Raw genomic sequence first — 13,948 nt, forward strand, 5'->3', positions numbered from 1 at the left:
TCAATTAAGCAATTAAGCTCAGTGTTCATGATTCAACAATAAGAAAGAGACTGGGCAAAAACGGCATCCATGGGAGAGTAAAAGCCACTAAGCCATTGCTGACCAAAAAGAACACACAGGCTCGTCTCTCATTTGCCAAAAAATATCTTGATTATCCCCAAGACTTTTGGGCAAATATTCTGTGGACTGATGAGACAAAAGTTGAACTTTTTGGAAGGTGTGTGTCCCGTTACATCTGGCGTAAAACCAACACAGCATTTCATAAAAAGAACATCATACCAACAGTCAAACATGGTGGTGGTAGTGTGATGATCTGGGGCTGCTTTGCAGCTTCAGGACCTGGACAACTTGCCATAATTGACGGAATCATGAATTCTGCACTCTATCAGAAAATCCTGAAGGAGAATGTCCGGCCATCAGTTTGTGACCTCAAGCTCAAGCGCACTTGGGTTATGTAGCAGCAAGTCCACCTCTGAATGGCTCAAAAAAAACTAAATTAAGGTTTTGGAGTGGCCAAATCAAAGTCCGGACTTAAATCCGATTGAGATGCTTAAACAGTCCATTCATGCTCGAAAACCCTCCAATGTGGCTGAATTAAAACAATTCTGCAAAGAAGAGTGGGCCAAAATTCCTCCACAGCGATGTGAAAGACTCATTGCCAGTTATCGCAAACACTTGATTGCAGTTATTGCTGCAAAGTGTGGCACAACCAGTTATTAGATTTAGGGGGCAATTACTTTTTCACGTAGGGCAAGGCAGGTTTGGAGAGCTTTTTTCCCTTAATAAAATAACGAATAATTTAAAAACTGCATTTTGTATTTACTTGCATTATCTTTGTGTAATATTAAAATTTGTTTGATGATCTGAATCGTTTAAGTGTGACAAATATGCAAAAAATTTAAATAACAGGAAGGGGGCCAACACTTTTTCACACCACTGTATATATACATATGTGTAAGAGCGGCTGTGACAGCTACAGGTCACCAATGAATAATCTGTGCTCTCAGAGCTCTGGAGGGCTGACTGGTGTCAGTACATGAGAGATCACACACACACACACACTCATGCCGCAGCTGCTACAGGCGTAACACGGTGTGACTTTGTGAAAAGCCAGGATGTCTGTCTCTGTGAGTTATAACTATAGCTGGGTGCCGTCCTCCCCCCGAAGGGCGTAAGAAGAGAGAGCATGTGGAGATTGTGTTAACTGTGTGCGGTCAACCCCTGGAGAGACTGCATTAAAGAATTCTCACAGGAAGTGCGGCGGCTAAAAGAGTGAGACCGCAGCAGATTCCACCAGACAAGGATTGATAGAGTTGTGAAGGAACTCAGAGATCAGAACTTTACAAAGACTGCAGCAAACAAACTGTCAGATGCATTACGGCATGTCCAGGTCACACTTTAGCCCAAAACCACAATGAAAAAATAAGAAAATATATTTTGCATAAAAAATGTACACATTTTATTTTAAACATTACAATTACAACATTATTTTCATGATAATTAAACATTTCCCCCAAAACTGATCTGCTACTACTGTAAGTCAGTCATACACACTGTATGTGATGTTAACAGCATCATTCAGTGCAGGTCAAGTCAGTAAAAATGTCTACTTCAGGTAATGAAACAGCAAAGTAAGCTCCTCTGAGCTGCGACTCCCCTGGGTCTCCTGATTTTATTGCATGCCTCCTAACCTTCTTAACATTTAGCAATCTGGAAGATTTTTTTGTTGATTGTGTTTATTTAATTGTGCTGCATTTGCAATGCAAAAATTACATAAGCACATTTCAGATTTATCGAATCATACTGAATATAAAGCAGGTACAATTTTGCATGTGCATATATCATGCATACCAGGGTTATTAACAACAAAGTTACTTGAATTTAAAAAAAAAAAAAAACACTAACTGAAATAAAATATTTATAATATTTAATTGCAGCTAGCTGACAAGGAAACAGTTCTCATTTCCATTTAATTTGATGTAGTGTATTAAAATATCAAAAACTAAAACTGAAATAAAAATTAATTAAAAAATATATATAGACAAAATACTGAAAAGAAAAGAAAAACAATAAATGACAAAAAATGTAAAACTAAAATAAAATTGTAATGTACTAAAATAGCACAAACTAAAACGGAAATAAAAATGAATTCAAATATATAGAAAAAAATAAAAAAATACTAAAACGAAGAAAAAAAAAAACAAAAATGGAAAATATAGAAATAAACTTAATTAAATATACTATTAACTATGAATAAAATCATCTAAAACTAAATAATTAATAAAAATAGATAAAACTAAACTGAAAAAAATAAAAAAATAAAGTTACCAAAATAACTAAACTAAAGTCTTTAACTAAAATTAAATAAAAAAATTAAAATATAAAAACAAAATCAAATTAATAATAAAAATAGCTTAAACTAAAACTATTAATTAAAACAGAACTAGAACTAAAACTTAAATAAAAATTTTTAAAAAAAAATCAATACAGACAAAATTATAATTATATACTAAAGTAACACTGATGCATGCGCTGAAGTTCTGCACTATTTTCATACTCCCATCCCATCACTGGACTACACTAGTTAATGTCTGATAACTTCAGAGCTTGTAGTATGTATCAGTAATCAGTAATAATTCAGAGAGAGAGCAGCACTTCCTCACGTCTTCAAAGGTGCATCAAAGGAAAGAAGTGTGAGTGAGAGGGAAAGACGATGCAGGAGAGAGGCGTCAGTGCAGACGGAGTGATTTATGCTCCCACATCGACGGCTGATTTGATAATCAGTGTATTCTGCCTCCGCCGCCTCCCAACTCACTGTCAGCACTTTTCTCAAATCTTTTCCTCATCCACCCCTTCTCCTCCCTGTGTCTTTTTTAATGCAGTTATTTTCCTGAGGAGAACTCCTTCAGTTTTTAAATGAACAAACAAAGTAAAACAAACAAACAAGTTTCAAGTCCCATGTCTCTCATTTTCCATCTCAACATCTCCGTATGCCTCCTTCTCTTTAGCAATCCCCGTATTTACTCTCTTTATTTCTCAAAAGAGCCACTTAGAGAGAGAGAGAGAGAGAGAGAGGGAAGGTGTGAGGGTGTCCTTGGAAAGAGTCTGTTTTCACAGATGCTGAAACATTGGCATACTCAGAGCTTTCACACTCTTCAGCAGCATATTTCGGAAGTGCTGCACTACACACACTGTTACTATAAACACTCACTCTATATATCACAAACGTGCAAAATTCACAATACTACAATTGGCTCACGTTCAGTTTACGAGTGTGAATTTGAACTGAACTGGCAACCCTACACGTGACGCTGAAATGGAATTTGAACCGACTAAACTAATAAAAATCACCATAGGTAAAATGCATCCTGGATGCATTAAATACAATAATAAATAAACAAAAAATATATAAAAGCATACAATATATACACAATTCAAATTTCTATTGATATTATTACAAACTTATATCTATCCATCCATCGTTCTATGTATTTTTTTTAATCCTTCGTGTTATCTATTCATCTATCCATCCACTCATCCTTTTATCTATCCATCATTGTTCTATGCATCGTTTCATTTATCGTTTCATCCATCCATCCACCTATCCATTGTTCTATGTATCCTTTTATCCATTGTTTTATCCATCATCATTGTTCTATGCATCCTTTTTTCCATCATTTAATTTTTCCATTCATCCACCCATCTTTCGTTCTATGCACCCTTTTATCCATCGTTTCATCCATGCATCCCCCATCCATTCATTATTCATTCATTGTTTAATTCATCCACCCATCCTTCACTCTATGTATTGTTAATCCATCGTTTCATCCATCCATTGTTCTATGCATCCTTTTATCCATCGTTTCATCCATCCATCCACCGTTCTATGTAACAAAACAAAATGATTCAATTTGAACAAAAATAAATAAAAATGCAAAATATAAAAATAAAAACTAATTCAAACTATTATCATTCTATGTATCTTTTTATCCATTGTTTTACCCACCCATCCATGAGGCCTTTTTTAGGACTTTTCAAAGCTTTATCAAGCCAACATTCAAAGTTTGTTTAGACAAACCTGATTTTCTATGAAAACAATTAATGACATAAATTTCACTGAATTTCAATGCATTTTTAATTCTACTTACATTAACATGTATATTGCAATTCCACATCATGTTTACAGAATTAAATTCTCAATTCAGTTTTGAACAGTGTATAACTCAGTACCTGCAACTATATGATCTACTTTATGAAGAAAACTGATTATATATTTAGTACAGAATTACTATACACTGTAGATATACATAACAGTATATTATATACATTATTCTATATTTACCACTAGAGTGAAAGAACAAGCTCATGCAGGAAGACGTAAATGTTAGCAAACAGAAAGCGGATGAAGAAGAGAAAATGGATGTTAGATGTAGGTACTGAAAATTGAATTATTAGGCCTCTATCTATCTATCTATCTATCTATCTGTCTGTGTTAACACTCTTTTTAAGTGTATTATTCTATTTCTAAGAAATATATAATGTAGTCATTAAATATTTGATTGGTTCTCTCTAGCTCTCACTTGTGCATCACATTAGACGTGATGTTTTTGTTCCATAGAAAGCATGTTCATTCCACAAATAAAGATAATGTCATAATTTACTCACCGTCATGTCGTTCTGACCCGGTGTTCCTTCATTCTTCCTTGAAACGCTGAAGCAGAATGTCCAAGCTGTTTTCCATTTCAATGAAAGTGGATGGTGACCTTCATAAAGGACAAAAAAGCAACATAAATTTAACAGAAATGTAGAAATTTAAGCCTGATAGTTAGCAAATCTTATATGTGCTTGTGTTCCATTTTTAAAACGACATCATTGACAACAAATGACATTGGTTCTCACATGTCATGTGACCAGTTAATCTGCAAAATGTGACTTTGAATGAGATTTGAGAGCTGCTGTAGATGTTCAATGAATAATGGCTTCAATTTTGGCCTGTTCCTCAGAACAACGTACTGTATGACTTTGGAAAGACTTTGAATATTGCGCGGAATAAGTTTTGCGGATGACTTTTACAGTGATTTTTTTGTATGGAAAACACAAAATTCACTTTCCTGGTATGGAAAATAAATGCTCAGACATTCAATCCAACATTGCTACGTTGAAGAAAGAAAATAGTGACATTTGTGACTAAAATGATCAGATTTTCATTTAACACTTCTAAAGCAGCGGATGGCCAAAAATACAGAAGAAAACCTCCCTAACTAAACCTGCTGCATTTCTCCCCTTCACCTCCCTCCCTCCATCTCGCTCTCAGTCTTTGCGTGTTGAAGAAGCTTTGAGGAGACATTCTTTGTGTGTGTACAAGGCCGTGCTTTCTCTGTTTGTAATCTATTTTCCCCTACACGCACTTAAAAACCTAGTTTCTGCACTGAATCTAGCTTGGTACACACACGAGTTCACGTTTTCTGCTGCAGTCTATGTAAATTATTCACTTTCTGCTGTGCAGTGAGACGCCCCACTGAAACCACACGCTGCGACATGCAGAACACACACAGAAAAATACTACCTGCTATAGTATTCACAAAAACACACACATGCAGCAAATATAGCATTACCTGTTACACACGTAAACGATAAAAAAAGCAGAACATTTTTAACCTTTAACACACACACATACAGTTGTGTTGGGTTGAAGGTCATCTCTAAAAGCTCTGTCTGAACTCCTCTGGGGTCTGAGCATGACCAGTGACCTTGTGACCTTATGCTTTTACCGTACTGCATTATGGGTATTGACTGGGACTTGGGTGGGAGTGAGTTTGTAGTAAGTCTCACACGAATAAATACACAATGTAGTCAAGCGGAAACTCTCATAAACTAGTCTGCTATGCTACAGTCTACTCATGCTTGTAGTCATAGCAGTAGTTAAATTACTGACAAAGCAAAGTAGCCTTTAAAAAGTTAGCTACACAAAAAGCTATAAAGTAAGTAATTGTTTGACTGTACATGTTTAAAGTTAATCTGAAGTGCTGTTTACATCCTACTTTTTTATTTCTTAACACAACATATCTAGGAGTAAAAAACTGATATTTCGAGAGTAAAAGTTAGGAGAGACTAGATTTTATCCAGAAAAAATTTATCAGATGGTGAAAAGTAGTAGAAAAAAAGTAGTAAATGGAGAGTAAGAAAATACATTTCCTTTTCCAATAATGCAGACCAATGAATTGTTCATGATGAAACCAAAAGACGTTTATTTGAGAAGTATAGAATTTATTTTGATTTCATTTTTAAATATATAACTACTTTATATACACTAACGTTCAAAAGTTTGGGGTCAGGCCAAGATTTTTTATTTTTTGTTTTTGAAGGAAATTAATCATTTTATTTAGCTAGGATGCATTAAATTCATGAAAAGTGGCAGTAAATACATTTATAATGTTACAAAAGATTTATATATTATAGAGAAAAATATGAAACAGCACAACTGTTTTCAACACTGATAATAATAATAAATGTTTGTTGAGCAGCAAATCAGCATATTAGACTGATTTCTGAAGGATCATGTGACACTGAAGACTGGCGTAATGATGCTGAAAATTCAGCTTTGATCACAGGAATAAATTACATTTTAAAGGGGTCATATGATGCGATTTCAAGATTTCCTTTCTCTTTGGAGTGTTACAAGCTGTTCGTGAATAGATAAGATCCCTAAAGTTGCAAAGACTTAAGTCTCAAACCCAAAGAGATATTCTTTATAACAGTTAAAGGGGTCATATGATGTTGCTAAAAAGTACATTATTTTGTGTATTTGGTGTAATGAAATGTGTTTATGTGGTTTAAGTTTAAAAAAACATTATTTTCCACATACTGTACATTATTGTTTCTCCTCTATGCCCCGCCTTTCTGAAACGCGCCGATTTTTTCAAAGCTCATCGGTCTGAAAAGCGAGGTGTGCTCTGATTGGCCAGCTATCCAGTGCGTTACCAAACAAAGTAGTTTCGCTTTCACAACGTAACACAGCATCACACACGGCGGCCTACAGTGAGCAGAGGCCGGGGGCTAGAGTGAGGAACGACCAGAGGGCTAGAGTGAGCAGAGGCGGGCGGGCTTGAGTACGGCGCGGCCGGCGGATTCGACGAAGGAGCGTCCGGAGGGTCATTTCCGTCACACGCTTGAGGTATTCGGCCAATCACAACACACTGGATAGCTGGCCAATCAGAGCACACCTCACTTTTAAGACCGATGAGCTTTGTAAAAATCGACGCGTTTCAGAAAGGCGGGGCATAGAGGAGAAACAATAATGTACAGTATGTGGAAAATAATGTGTTTTTTGAACCCTAAACCGCATGAACACATTTCATTACACCAAATACACAAAATAATGTTCTTTTTAGCAGCATCATATGACCCCTTTAAACATACAGTATATTACAATAGAAACACTTATTTTGAAATTGTAATAATATTTTATGTATACAGTATATGCAGTATTTTGTTATTCCTGAAACACATATGCAAGTATCTGAATGCAGATGCTACACATGCTCAATTTTGTGCGTTGTTGCTTTCTGGAACACAACAAAAGCACTGCATAAACATTTGCATAAACTGTCTTTGGCATTCAGTTTCTCTTTCACTTCAACCACTGACACTGCAGAGCAACAATTCGAGCAGACTCCACAATTAGTTACAGTCAACATGTTCAGAGCAGTTACCTGAAAAACAACACAAAAAACAACAGCTTAATAACAGGAATCTCTATCACCCGCTATGAGCACTGAGATGTGTCACCGTCACACTAACACAACAACACACATCATGTACAGTAGACACTACTGAAAAATGCAGTTAAGCTAGTGAGCAACTGGCCTGAATGGGAAAAATGTGTGGATAGACAGAAGAAAGAATGGGAATGAGTGTGGCTGGAGTTTGAATGAGTGGGAGTTGAAGGAATCGCGGAGGGAATACCACTCTCACTGAAGCGTGACTGAAGAGCAAACCAGACAGAGAGGAAGAGAGAGAGTTTAGAGTGTGAAAAGCAGCAGCAACACTGAGAATGCTATTGATTTATTTTTTTTGGAAGTGGAATGAAACCAAAACTAACGGTTGAATCAAAACACTGTGATTGTGATGATTAAGATAAACAAAAGATTGATCTGTTACTCAACTAGTGTTATTGTCAAGTAAAACTATTTTAAAAAATGGTTTCATTTATTGTAATAAAGCTGAAATAAAATACAAATATTAGGCAAAAAACTTAATTAGAAATATTTGACTTGCAACTAACTCATAAGTTAAAGTACTATAATTACTAAAACTAATATATTTCTATATAGCTTACAATAAATATATAGAAATATATATAAAAAGTAAGTCAAATCATAAACAGTGTGATTATGATGATTAAGTTGAATGATCAGTATGTTACTTGAAGCCTGTTGTTAACGTGAACTAAAACTACAAGTTGTTTTTATTGAAATAAATATTTAAAGATGATTTATACATTTTTAATTAAAAAACAAAAACCTAATAAAACTAACTAAAATTGAAATGAAAACATAACAATTAAAGCTAATTAATTTTTTTAAATAATTACTATAACAGTATATATACATAATACTAAAATAAATAATAATAAAACTGATTGAAACAAGAAAAAAAGATGAATTATGCAATAAAGCAGAGAAAGCCACAGAGTCTTTGTATTAAGTCAGTTTGAGCCGATCACAGCATGTACATTGATCTCACCCTTCAGACAAATACATTTACAATAAACAAATTAAACTCCATCACGCCCAATTACAGAAGACACAAACAGAAACAGACACACGCTGAATGGGAATAAAAGGGGGCATATCACAAAATATTATTTTAAAATAAATCTAATTATAATTAATATATATTGTAGACAAACCTTAACTCAAACCCTTTAAGTTAAAGGACTTTAAACTTTAAGGACATTTACATGATCTATGAAGCATTTTAATCTTTCAAAACATCTCCAAAGGAAGATTTAAACCAATCGGGCGGAGCTTAGCAAAGGGTCAATTGAATCTAATGGAGATTTACAGTAGCTTGTTGCGAAGCTAAGAATGTGTCGCACAAAAAAAAAAATTAGTGTAGAATGATTTTTCATTAGATTGATCTATTTTCTGTCAGAACAGAGCACAACCAAAGGGTCAGTTTACTTCATTAGATTTCTCGAACTGCTCTTTATATACCTCCATCTCTCTCTGCTTTCAGAGGGAATTAATGGCTCGGAATAAGTTGCTGGAAATGTGTGTGAGTGAGAAACCAGACCAAACCAAATCAGAGAGAATGAGAGAGTTCCTGGCGTCTGCCGAGTCTCACTGTGGATTCATGTTTGTTTGATTTGCTCATCGTAAAACTGCTCACATAATCCATAACTCACAGAGAGACTGAGAGAAAGACAATCAGAACGACAGCAACGCTTCCAATTACAATTCTGATTCCAGTTAGATTCAAAAATAGTGTGATGCCATCGCAGAACCTTTTACATTCTACAAAGAACTTTTGATTCTCTAGTTCTTTAGAAAACCATCAAAGAACCCAGAATCTAAAACAAAAAAAGAACCTATAATGAAACCATGAATTTATGAACCATAGAGCAACTCATTCTTTTTTTTTAAAAGAATAATGTATCTTTTAGTAACCTAAGAACTAAGAACCTTTATTTTTAAAGACAACAACCCATTTTGCCAAATATTAATTAGACATGGGCTTGAATTTATCCATCAAGAATTGACTGCATTGTGAAAAGTGAACATTACATACCAGAATAGTCAGATCTGAATGCAGTCGATCATAGGAAGGATGAAAATGCTGTTCTGGGAATCAGGCCATAATTATTTAACAGGATTCCCATGGTCGTGGAAAACAAATGCGACGGAATTTGAACATTGTGATTTCCAGACCTGAAAAAAAAAAAACAATCATGAAAAATAATCAATTATTCAAAAGTCATGGGAATTTCTGTAGTGTATTTAACATTTTCCAGTTACACTCTGTTATAAAATATTCAGTCAGCTAGAAAGTGCAATTTGTGAGTGCAGTCTGAAATGATTTTTACAAATCCTTATCCAGTAATCACAAAGAACAAAAAACATGAAAAATTCATGGAAATTCAAAGGAAGGCCAAAACCAGGAAGGTGAGCGGGATATAAAGACTGAAAGTCAAGTTCATCCTCCAGAGCATCTGTATATACTGTATCCCAATGGAAACATGACTATTTATATTTGCTGTTATTGAAGTAACCTGTATTAATTTACTGCATTAACTAGTGGCAAGACTGTGGAAAAGCTACATTAGTCGCCTAAAACAATGATTATGAGCTATAAAATTGGGTCAGTTTTGAAGAAATTTTGACTTCAACTGCGTGAAGCCTGACATCTCTCTTTTTTTAAACGAAACAGTTTATTGAAACTTTAGACATAAAAATAAAGGCATATGTTTGGACAATTACACTAGGGCCTTTTGCTAAAAAAAAGTATAAACTATCAATAGATGACAAGGCACGTAGTGGATTGTGTCATGTTGATCATTTAGAGGCTATAGAAATTGACGTATCAAATATGATACAGTAGGCTTTACAGAGTTAAGAGTGCACTGGCGTGTGTTTTACATTCTGAGCTGATATAAAACTAATCGGAGAATGTGAGCACAGCATTTGTAGACATACGTGAGAGGTGCGGGCAGCAGATGTCCCAGCTGCTCACAGGGCACTACAGAAGACCCTTATCCCAGCAGGACCTCTGCTCAGGGGAACAAACACACACACACCACACCACATGAAACACACCGCAGATCCCACAGAAAACTACTCCTGGTTAGTTCAGAATGACTTAACATTCTGTTAAGTCATGGCCAACTGGATTGTTCTTGCTCTTTTGAAATAAGTGCTTGACTCTAATATTGAGATTTGTTCAAACTAAACTGCAAAAATGACTCCGAAATCATTATGGTCATGACATCACAATCACATTACCATATGACCTACTACTTTTACATATCATATGCAAAGATCATAATGAAAGCTTATTTCCACCACAGAAAAAAAAAACTTGCTCACAATTCTGAGTTTATTAATTCTGACTCCTCTTCTCAGTTTTATATCTCACAATTCTGGCTTTATATCTTTCAATTCTGAGAACCGCGAGGGATAAGTCCAGATTTGGAGAAATAAATTCATAATTGTGTGAAAATAAGTCATTGTGAGCTAAAAAGTCACAATTACCTTTATTTTTTTATTCCATTGCAAAAAATAAGCTTCCATAATGCTGCCTCAATAGTTTAACTTGAGCAATTCTGACTTTTTTCAGAAATACAAAAAAAAACACAAAGCATAAATAAATTGATACTTATAAACTCAAAATTCGCTATTACCTTTTTTTTACTCTGGTGGAGATTTTTTTTCTCAGAATTACAAATTTATATAACGAGTTTATAACTTATAACTAGAAAAAAAGTCAGAGTTTATATCTCAATATAAATTCTGAATTGCAAGAAAAAAGTTGCAATTACATTTTATTTTAATTTTTTTATATTTGTTGGAAGAAATAAACTTCTATAGATCATAGATGTTTTTCTAAAACTAGAGAATAAAACTGTTCTTTGTAAATGTATCGCATTAGACTGTAAATTGGAGCTTTTAAAGTGGAGATTTTTATATTGCACATTGACACACAAGGTATAAATGATCAATCATAGACCACATCACACTCCAGACTGCCAGACAGCTCAACCTAGACCACTTTAGTACACACTAAACCACATCTTGGAAGAGCGATGGTATCAGAGAACGAGGTTAAAGGAGATGGAGGGAAGGAGAAAGAGGGGGGGAAATGTTCACAGGCTGTGGAAAAGAAAAAGCAAGAAAAAAAAGAGTGTGTGAGAGAGATAGATGAGGGTTGGCTCAAGGTACAGGATGATGTTGTGAATATTTGATGCTGATGGATCCATGTTCACTCCAGCGGAACAAACTGGATTGAAGCTGGACAGTAAAACACACACACACTGTGCTGCTCAGGTGGAGGAGTCTCATTTAGAATCAGGGCCATTTGGTCTTACACAAACGCTCATTTCTGCTTTACTGGGCCCAATCTACAGCAGCACACCTGTGTTCATTGCTCTTGATGCATTTCCACCTGCCAACACACTCACACCTGTAATTTATATCTCGGAAAACATCGGCCCTGCTTGAGTGCAGCTCATACAGGAGGTTTGAAATGCTTCTACTGGTCTTCATACTGTATTCATTCATTTCCTAATGACTTTGTCACATTAAATCATTAAAAAACAAAATGTCATAACTGTCTAAAATATTTCTTCTCTGCCCTTTTTCTTCGAAAGTAAACATTTTGGAAAGTAAGTAATTAGAATCAAATTCACATGCACATTAATATAAAAATGGACATTTATGTTCACAATCAAATTCATTTTAACATTGATCAGTGTTATAGTTAATTAAAACTAAAATATTAAAAATGGTTTTAGTTAATTGAAATAAAGTATAAATATTAGGTGAAAAAAAATGTTGCCTTGCCAACTAATTGAAATGAAATCAAATTAAAATTAAAGTAGAAAAATTACTAAATTTGAAATAAATATAGATTAAATTTAAATACCTTACAATAGCACATACAATTACTAAAATGTAAACTAAAATATTTTTAGGTATTTGAAATAAAGTTGAAATAAAATAAAAATATTAGATTAAAAACTTTGAAATAAATAAAAAAGCTAAATATAATTTAAAAAAAAAATTTAAATCACATAAAATAACAAACTTTAAATAGTTTTAGTTACAATGAAAATCTTAATAACGGCAATTAACTGAAATGTTAAAAAGCTGAAGTATTAAAATTGCTAAATTGGAATAATAATAATAATAATAATAAAGGTAAAAATACATTTAAAATATGAAAAATGTGACAAAAGCACTTAACAAAATTACTAGAAATTAAACTAAAATCTAAAAATAAACTGAACTGAAAAAAATTAAATAAACACTAATTCTAAATATTAATAAATACTACAATATTATATAAATTATACTAAAATAACACTGACGTTAATATTAACATTCAAATTGATGTTCAAATTCACTTCAAAATTTCAATTCACAATGAAAAACACACGAAATCATTCAGATTGGCTGTATTGGCAGGTCTGTATTACAGTACTGCTAAACGTCTGCCTGTCTTTCTGTCCTTCAGGTGTAAATGCAATCTCCACGCGTCTCAGTGTTTGTATGTGGATGGCAACTTACAGTGTCAATGTGAACACAACACGACCGGACAGGACTGCCAGCGCTGCAAAAAAGGATTCAAAGCCAAGACCTGGAAATCAGGATCATATTTACCAACACCCAACGGATCCCCCAACACATGTGAGTCAAATACACGTGCATTATCTTCCTTCCCTATGCCAAATGTTACAAAAAACACCTAAACACACACATAGAAGCAGAGAAAAATCCCTAATTGTAGGTATAAAATGGTTATAAAATCAATCGCACCAGGTCTCCAGTGAGCAAATATCAGGTCCTCATGAATCAGATCAATCCATCTGATCATATTCTACTCCACAATGAAACAGAATTAATTATCTCTCAAATCATCCCGCACTACAGGACTCTCACATCTAAGCCCGTCGCACTGAAATCTCCTCATTATTTTCTGGGTTCAGAATTCCTCGACCGGAATTCCTCTGAGCTTCAGAGATCTTTACACTCCGACACACACACACACACACACAGACAGAGAGCAGACGGACGGTTATCCACCAGGATCTGATTTATCCCTGAAAATGTGGACAAAACGATCAGGAAGGACTCGCTTGTGAACTGAAATGAGAGATAAAACAAAAGCAAGACAAAGGGGAAAAAAGGCAGATGAGGACAGAGAGATAGAAGGAGAAACAGATGAAAAT

At 34.4% G+C, this 13,948-nt stretch overlaps 1 protein-coding gene across 1 annotated transcript in view; it reads left to right on the plus strand.

Annotated features, from left to right (window-relative positions):
- Positions 1 to 13,948, plus strand: part of LOC107585684 (titin-like) — a 63,181-nt gene that overhangs the window by 28,723 nt on the left and 20,510 nt on the right. The window contains exon 3 of the mRNA XM_016272813.1: positions 13,234 to 13,406. Coding sequence (XP_016128299.1) covers positions 13,234 to 13,406 — 173 coding nt within the window. The remainder of the gene's footprint in view (positions 1 to 13,233; positions 13,407 to 13,948) is intronic.

Source organism: Sinocyclocheilus grahami, unplaced genomic scaffold (genome assembly GCF_001515645.1).
Source record: "Sinocyclocheilus grahami isolate Dianchi unplaced genomic scaffold, SAMN03320097.WGS_v1.1 scaffold73.1, whole genome shotgun sequence".
Taxonomy (NCBI): Eukaryota; Metazoa; Chordata; class Actinopteri; order Cypriniformes; family Cyprinidae; genus Sinocyclocheilus; species Sinocyclocheilus grahami.